Below are 9,431 nucleotides of genomic sequence, written 5' to 3'. Positions count from 1 at the left end.
TTAGGTTATGATTACATAGTTCATGGTACTGCGGCAACAGTTCAATTATTTTTATCATTGCTGTGTTGCCCATTAAGCAAAATATTAATTTTGTAAATATAAAACCCAATATTTTTAATAATATTGATTAATCTATTTATAAAATTTTTTAACTTAATCAATTACTGATTAACAAGTTAGAGATTAAGTATTTAATCATGAATATTTTAACAAATTTATTGCTGTTTTATCTTTCTATAGTAGATAATATTATAGTAATTTTAAGAGGTTTTCCTCCATCTTCATCATAATAATAGTTGTTTATAAACTATTTTTGGAAGATTATCTACAACTGGATTTATTAACCATTGCTTATAACTATTTTACTTTCCTAAGTACTTAACTTTACTAACTATAACTATTTTTTTAAAGTGTTCAAATTGTAAAGAATATGACAAAAGTAGCAAAGTAAATATTCTTAGAGAATTATTTGTGATATACTTGGGTTAAGGTTTTATAGACCCTTTTTTTTAAATTTCATTTCAGAAAATTTATGGAGTATAAACTCAGATCTCCCTTCTTTTTTAGTGAAACATGAAATGAGCACAAAAACTAACAACATGTTCTAGTAGATGAAGCATCACATTTTACCAGTCAAGCAATGTATATAAGCTATCAGTCCTAAGGTTATGGTAATATAAGCTCACGGATATTTTTATCCGCAGTTATACAAAACCTACACAGCACCAGAGAGGTAATGATAAGAGTTATTGGGCAGATGATTGGTTCCTTTTGTTAGGATTTAGATGGTCTGGTACATTTAATATGATGTGCAAGTTAAACAAAAGCAAGAAGAAAATTTAATAAATCAGAGGATGTTAAAAAAATAACTACGTACTAAAATAAAATTAAAGTATAGAAATTATAAAGTACTTTATTACATAATTTACAATGTTACAGAATTAATAACAAAAATAATATAATTTAATCACAATAATTAAACCCTATTAAGTTACAGCATAAAACAATTTTATACATGTAATTTTTATACAGATTACTTTTTAAGCAATATCAAGCAATATATTTTTACATTTCTATATATAAAAAAAAAAAAAGAGTAAAATTTCATTATCACTGTATAATATATTAATTAACAAACAATAATGAAATTCTGAGAGAATGAACAAAATTTTTACAGGTAACTGTTAACATTTAATTATTCAACTGAGCTTATTTTCTTTACCTGACAATTATAATCTTTAAATAGCTAACTAATGCAACAAAATGCATAATTTATTTTTAGTATAATTTGCATATATATAGTTTTTTTAATAATTTGTGCAGTAATCTAACTCGCAAGTTTCATTTTGTGGGCTAAAAATGGACTACTGTCAATATAAATTCAGAAAGAGGGAATCTATTATTTCTCTAAAGTTTTTCTATTATATATATATATTAATTATACAGTTAAATATCATGTTAGCTTTCAAAATGAATTCATAAAAACAGACTACATTTGTTGACAAGAGATGCTAACCTACTAGAGTTTTAGGAATACCAGGGAAAACATGATTATTAATGTAGATTGTAAAACCCAATTAATAAAAAAAATTATCCATCCCATGCATGAACATTGTGTTGCAGTGCGCTAAGCTTCATAAGTATTCTACTGCTGGATTGCTATTACTTTAGAGAAAGGGGTATCATTTTAAGCACTTAAGAAATGGCTGTGAAATCTATGTTATTTCATTTTAATTTTTTTTCTTCAATTAATTTATAATTAAGAATTCTAGTTTTCATTTATACTAAAGTACTGACTACACTGCCAATGTAAATCTACTGTAGATAAAAAAATAACTATAAAAAAGAAATATAAAAGTAAAATTAAATTATGTAACAAGAAAATTTAGAAATAATATATTCTGCACATTAAGAAATTATACGGGATCAATTTAAAAAATTCTACAGTATGGAAATCAAACAAATACTGTGATGAAAGGAAATTCAGTATTTTTTCATTAAATAAAATACAGCAGAATTTTCCACTTAGACAGAATGATTCATTTAGACGGTGGAGGAAATTCTGAACAATTAAATGTAGAAAACATGAAAGATATAATTTAAGTAATTTTTAAGCTTGTTACAAAATTATAAATTTTCTACTGTAATAAATTACTTTTCTTTTTCTTGTATTACGTTATGTGAAAGAACTCCTGTTCTTTACGTGAAGAAATCAGAGAATGATTAGCTTACTCGGGTATCATCATATGCTTAACAAGTGGAGTTTGTTCAGCCAAATATATAACCAATATATTATGATTGAATAATAAATATGTATATAAAAACATATATGCTTTTTTATATGCAATATTTTGATAAGATTCCTAAGCAATATGAGTGCAATTAAGTGAACAATCTAAATGTACTTTATGTTATGTATAATATGAAAATAAAAATTTTCAACTTAATAATCTAGGATTCTCTCTGTTATTCATTTCAGAACAATGCGATTTATACTATACTACTATTAACTTACAAAGAATAATATAAAAGTGATGTAGAACAAATATTATAAATTAGAACTGTAATAAAATTTCATAAAATGTTCTCCTCTAAACTACAGACACCTCTGTACAGCACCCAATATGTATTTTGGCCCTAACATCTTGTTTTTAGAGATTTCACGATAAAATTATTTCCTAATCTTTGAGAAACAGCGAGTAATCAGAATAAAGTATGATATCCCAATTGTGTTAATATAGCTCCTTGGTTTAGAAACATCAATAAATCTGACAATTTAATAATTTTGATTATATGCTAGAATTAATTGACAATTTAAGTAAGAAAAAATATGATAAATTTAAAAAAATTAATACGCCATATCAAAATTGAAGTTATATAAATAAGACAAACATTTTACCATATGCTCTTAAATAAATACAAAACTTATATTGTATTTTAATATTAATTAACAGTTACTAGGTTTGTAGTAAGTTCTGATTCTAAAACTATATAAAACAAAAAGCAACTAAAATACATATATTTCTTAATGATAAAAAAATATACATTAGCTATAATATATAGTATTTTAGAAATTACGGTTCAATTTCAGAAATAATGAATATAAAAAGTATCATGAAAATTAAGATCTTCAGTCGAAGATTAACAAAATAACTCAGCAAAGGCCAGGTTACCAGGTGAAAAAAACTTACAAGATAGAGTGAAAGTAACTCTTTACACACACATATACATTCATTTTATTTTTTTATTATTGGAACAGAGGTACTGTTTTCAGTGAACAAATCAATCATTACTATTTTATCTTCAACTCAAATATGCCAGGGTACTTTCGTTTGTCACAGTTCATGTAATATTTCTATACATGTAATCGCTTTAATAACAACAATTATATGAGATCACTGTTTTCACATCTAATAATAGAATATTTCAGAATGTAAATGATATCTTTTAATCTTACTATGTGTTAACAGAAAGATCTCTTCAAAATTCTATATGATTAAATTATAGACATATATTAGCTAATAATGTTAATGTATCAATTAAAAAAGGTAGTTTGATCTATAATTATATATTATCATGTTAAATAATACAACAGTATAGTAAAAAAAATTCCAAAACTCCTGACATTTGCTGACTGTTCATGCATCTCCTGCTAGCAAAAGTTTCTCACATGAATCCTAGTAATTTTGATACATCAGCAGCTATATTCTTATTGTTGCATTCATAATAATACAACTTTCGTATATGTAAATTACCTATATATATAAATAAAAAGCTATGCCAGATTAAAAAACATCTTAAATTTAAGTAAATAAAAAACAAAAATATAATATATGAGGCACTCTATAATTCTAAACAAAAGTCATCAAGCCGCAAACTCTCCTTTTACTTTTTATTCTTTAATATTTTCTTTTTTTAATATTATCGCAATCTCTTTTTAGCAGCTCACTTTAATTTACTTTAACTTTTTTTTGTTTCAGTTTATATCGATGATACTGATAATATTAATAATACACATGTAAATATTAAAATAATAATAAAATAATCAATAATTAGTTTATTATAAATAATGTTACATAAAGTTTATGAATGTAGCTTACGAAGCCCATTCTTCTAATTCTTTCATAATATCACTGTCTTCTTCCTTCACCTTAGATCGACCTATAAAATAAAGAGTAAAAATTTATTATTAAATATATGTGTAAAGTATAAAGATAAGAGGACTGTCCAGAAAGTAACTTATGGTATTGTTACCACATATATGCTTAACTTAATATCAGCAGATAACAGTAGCACGTATACGTACGTGTTGGTACAAGTGTCACTCTTGCTGCGCAGTTCTCTCACCATAGTGGCATGTGGCTCCACCACTCCCAGGTTCCAATAAAAGAGTGTGCATGAGAGTAAATTTTAATTCATTGTTGATTTTCTCTAGAGGTACACATTTTAAACAACTGTAAAAAGTCAACAAAACGTATCACAGTCCTTCACTTAGTGAAGCTCAATACCTACCAAGTCAGGTTAGCAACAAACACAATAATGGCACCATTACCCCTACTCCTTCACAAACAAAGTGAAATTTAGGTTTCTTTCTGGACAGCCGGAAAGAAGATTTATGGAATTTTTTTTACACAATATTACTAAATTAATATCTTAAAATGGTGTAAAATACTGCATTTTAGCAATTTATCTTACCATGGTATATATAGGAAGTTTTTAAATATAATAGTATAAACATTTAACAATTTAAATTTTTTTTTTTTTTAAAGTAACTATATATTTCATTTATAATTATGTGTATTTTATAAAAATTGATCTGCTGATGAAGGTAGGTAGGAGTAGAGTATTTCAAAACACATAGCGATAGAATCATTATAATAAGGATAAAATCAAAACCTAAACCGACAACGATTGTTTATGTCTATATGCCTACAAGCGTCCATGATGATGATGAGGTAGTGTGTATACGAAGAAATTGATGAAGCAATTAAAGGAGATGAAAATTTAATAATAGTTGGAGATTGGAATGCAAGCATTGGAAAAGGCAAGGAAGGAAATATAGTGGGTGAATACGGGCTGGGCAAAAGGAATGAAAGAGGGGACCGACTTATAGAGTTTTGCACGAAGTATAATTTAGTAATTGCCAACACCCAATTTAAAAATCATAATAGAAGAATATACACTTGGAAAAAGCCAGGCGATACTGCAAGGTATCAGATAGATTATATCATGGTTAAGCAAAGATGTAGAAATCAACTAATTGACTGCAAAACTTACCCTGGAGCAGACATTGATAGCGACCATAATTTAGTGATAATGAAATGTAGATTGAGGTTTAAAAACCTGAAGAAAAGGTGTCAGATGAATCGGTGGAATTTAGAGAAGCTTGAGGAAGAGGAGGTAAAGAAGATCTTTGAGGAGGACATCGCAAGAGGTCTGAGTAAAAAAGATAAGGTAGGAAATGTAGAAGTAGAATGGGAGAATGTTAAAAAGGAAATTCTTAAATCAGCAGAAGCAAAATTAGGTGGAATAAAGAGAACTGGTAGAAAACCTTGGGTTTCAGACGATATATTGCAGCTGATGGATGAACGTAGAAAATATAAGAATGCTAGTGATGAAGAAAGTAAAAGGCACTATCGGCAATTAAGAAATGCTATAAACAGGAAGTGCAAACTGGCGAAAGAAGAGTGGATTAAAGAAAAATGTTCAGAAGTGGAAAGAGAAATGAACATTGGTAAAAGAGACAGAGCATACATTAAAGTTAAGGAAATTTTTGGGGTACATAAATTAAAATCTAATAATATATTAAACAAAGATGGTACACCAATATATAATATGAAAGGTAAAGTCGATAGATGGGTGGAATATATTGAAGAGTTATACAGAGGAAATGAATTAGAAAATGGTGTTATAGAGGAAGAAGAGGAAGTTGAGGAGGATATAATGGGAGAAACAATACTGAGATCTGAATTTAAGAGAGCATTAAAAGATTTAAATGGCAGAAAGGCTCCTGGACTAGACGGAATACCTGTAGAATTACTGCGCAGTACAGGTGAGGAAGCGATTGATAGATTATACAAACTGGTGAGCAATATTTATGAAAAAGGGAAATTTCCATCAGACTTCAAAAAAAGTGTTATAGTCATGATACCAAAGAAAGCAGGGGCAGATAAATGTGAAGAATACAGAACAATTAGTTTAACTAGTCATGCATCAAAAATCTTAACTAGAATTCTATACAGAAGAATTGAGAGGAGAAGTTTTAGGAGAAGACCAATTTGGTTTCAGGAAAAGTATAGGGACAAAGGAAGCAATTTTAGGCCTCAGATTAATAGTAGGAGGAAGATTAAAGAAAAACAAACCAACATACTTGGCGTTTATAGACCTAGAAAAGGCATTCGATAACGTAGACTGGAATAAAATGTTCAGCATTTGAAAAAAATTAGGGTTCAAATACAGAGATAGAAGAACAATTGCTAACATGTACAGGAACCAAACAGCAACAGTAATAATTAAAGAACATAAGAAAGAAGCCGTAATAAGAAAGGGAGTCCGACAAGGATGTTCCCTATCTCCGTTACTTTTTAATCTTTACATGGAACTAGCAGTTAATGATGTTAAAGAACAATTTAGATTCAGAGTAACAGTACAAGGTGAAAAGATAAAGATGCTACGATTTGCTGATGATGTAGTAATTCTAGCAGAGAGTAAAAAGGATTTAGAAGAAACAATGAAAGGCATAGATGAAGTCCTACGCAAGAACTATCGCATGAAAATAAACAAGAACAAAACAAAAGTAATGAAATGTAGTAGAAATAACAAAGATGAACCACTGAATGTGAAAATAGGAGGAGAAAAGATTATGGAGGTAGAAGAATTTTGGTATTTGGGAAGTAGAATTACTAAAGATGGACGAAGCAGGAGCAATATAAAATGCCGAATAGCACAAGCTAAACGAGCCTTCAGTAAGAAATATAATTTGTTTACATCAAAAATTAATTTAAATGTCAGGAAAAGATTTTTGAAAGTGTATGTTTGGAGTGTCGCTTTATATGGAAGTGAAACTTGGACAATCTGAGAATCTGAGAAGAAAAGATTAGAAGCTTTTGAAATGTGGTGCTATAGGAGAATGTTAAAAATGAGATGGGTGGATAAAGTGACAAATGAAGAGGTATTGCGGCAAATAGATGAAGAAAGAAGCATTTGGAAAAATATAGTTAAAAGAAGAGACAGACTTATAGGCCACATACTAAGGCATCCTGGAATAGTCTCTTTAATATTGGAAGGACAGGTAGAAGGGAAAAATTGTGTAGGCAGGCCACGTTTGGAATATGTAAAACAAATTGTTAGGGATGTAGGATGTAGAGGGCATACTGAAATGAAACGACTAGCACTAGATAGGGAAGCTTGGAGAGCTGCATCAAACCAGTCAAATGACTGAAGACAAATAAAAAAGATGAAGGAGTTAAAGCTCTGAAAGCACTTTTTATTGAACTGTATCTGTGGATTTAAATATTTATTAGTTAATTATTATTTGATACAGTGGTATATAACGTTCGAAAAAATGAGATATACATGCATATATATCTTTATATATATATTTCTTCTGTGCGTGTGTATGTCACTGAACTTCTCCTAAACAGCTGGACTAATTTTTATGAAATTTTGTGTGTGTGATTAAGTTGATTCGAGAATGATTTAGATTCACAATTTGATACGATAGAAAATGCTTTTTAAATTAATTAATTTATTTATGTGTTGTTGTTGAGATTAAGTTGGTTGCGATGGTTATGGTTCACAATTAAATCAGGTAGGCAGCGCTGCGATCGCGTTTTAGAATTTTAAAAAAATTTTTGGGATATCAGTCAGAACCGGTAGTTGGTGGTGCGATCGGATTCTAGGAATTTTTTATGTTTTGTTGCTTTTTCGCATATCGGTTACTTGCGTCGTAGCTTAATGTCGTTATTACATTAAAATTCGTATTTTTAACAGTCTACTGTGTTTAGAGAGTAGTTTGAATTAAATCCGATAGGTAGTGCTGTTCTGACAATTGGATTTATTTACATTCTGACTTTTATAAAGTGAAAGGTTAAATTTTGTGAAGTTCCTAATGTTCATTGTTTTTAAGGTTTTATGAAACTTTCAATTGTGTTCATTTAATTTGTATGTATACTCAAATCTAGCAATAGCGAAGCATTGCCGAGTCTGCTATAATTGCGCACTTGTTGAGAATATTATTTATTTAAATAACGTTTTAAAGTGTAATTAAAAAATATACATTGTGCAAATTTGTAAGATGCAGTATTGACGTATTTATTTTACATGATTTTTCATGAATTTTAATGATGTATACACCTGCATTTAATAAATTTAAAACTTAACCTACAAATTTAAATTATTAGTTCTTATTTGATTCTATTCAACTTATGACGTATTGAACGGCTCTTTGAAAATAAAAATGTCAGTTTGTAAAATAAATTATAACATTTATAAAATTAAAACATAATTTACATATAATAATTATAGTTTAAAGTATATTTAAAAAATTGAAGTTATAATTTTTGTAGCTGATTAATTTTCTAAAATTGTTTTTAATTTACAATTATCTAAAAGTTGGTAAAATAGATGTTAAAATAAAGAATGAGAAAAAAGATAAAAATTTCTACTAAAATTTTAACACCGTTGCTTTTTTACAGTGCTTTAATTTTTTATTAATTGATTAATTAAGCTATCACATGGTTATGAAACATCAAAATTATTAAATTAAAAAAATATGCAGGAGGTACTTTTTTAAAATGATCTTAAGTGAAAATTAGAAGTAACATGGATGAAAATTTAGGCACTTACGTATTAATGCCACCGCAGCTACAGCTTTATTTAAAAACAAAGTAGTCAATCGGATTTCGGTGGAAAATGAACAGTTTATTAATTTTAATAAATGGTTATTTATTTTATAAATTTAACAAAACTTAACCTACGCTTGCTACGCTAACCTTGACTAATTATACCGTAATTTTTTGAGTATTTATTTAATAAATTCAGTAATTATTGCAATTATTTATTATTTAAATAATCAAAACACTCCTGTTAATTAGTCAAGGTTAGCGAGCGAAGGTTAAGTTTGGTTAAATTATATTTATAAAATATATAAATATAAATAACCATTATTAAAATTAATAAAGAGACGGTTTTGAATCTATGTTAAACTCTATATCGACCCATTTTCCACCGAAATCCGATTGGCTACTTTGTTTTTAAATAAAGCTGTAGCTGCGGTGGTGTTAATATGTAAGTACCAAAATTTATTAATTACACTAATTATTAATTTTACGACGTTTCGATTTTCATCAGATATCTTAATATTTAGTGAAAATAAATATTAACCATACTACACATAATTAATCAATAAACCCATTACAATAATACAACAA

At 27.9% G+C, this 9,431-nt stretch overlaps 1 protein-coding gene across 1 annotated transcript in view; it reads right to left on the bottom strand.

The window, feature by feature from the left end:
- Positions 1 to 887: 887 nt before the first annotated feature.
- Positions 888 to 9,431, bottom strand: part of shrb (charged multivesicular body protein shrub) — a 244,036-nt gene continuing 235,492 nt past the window's right edge. The window contains exon 5 of the mRNA XM_075359550.1: positions 888 to 4,161. Coding sequence (XP_075215665.1) covers positions 4,097 to 4,161 — 65 coding nt within the window. The 3' untranslated portion in view covers positions 888 to 4,096. The remainder of the gene's footprint in view (positions 4,162 to 9,431) is intronic.

This window comes from Lycorma delicatula, chromosome 3 (assembly GCF_047948215.1).
Source record: "Lycorma delicatula isolate Av1 chromosome 3, ASM4794821v1, whole genome shotgun sequence".
NCBI lineage: Eukaryota > Metazoa > Arthropoda > Insecta > Hemiptera > Fulgoridae > Lycorma > Lycorma delicatula.
Note: the sequence above shows the minus strand (reverse complement) of the source record. Positions and strands in the feature narration are given on the sequence as shown.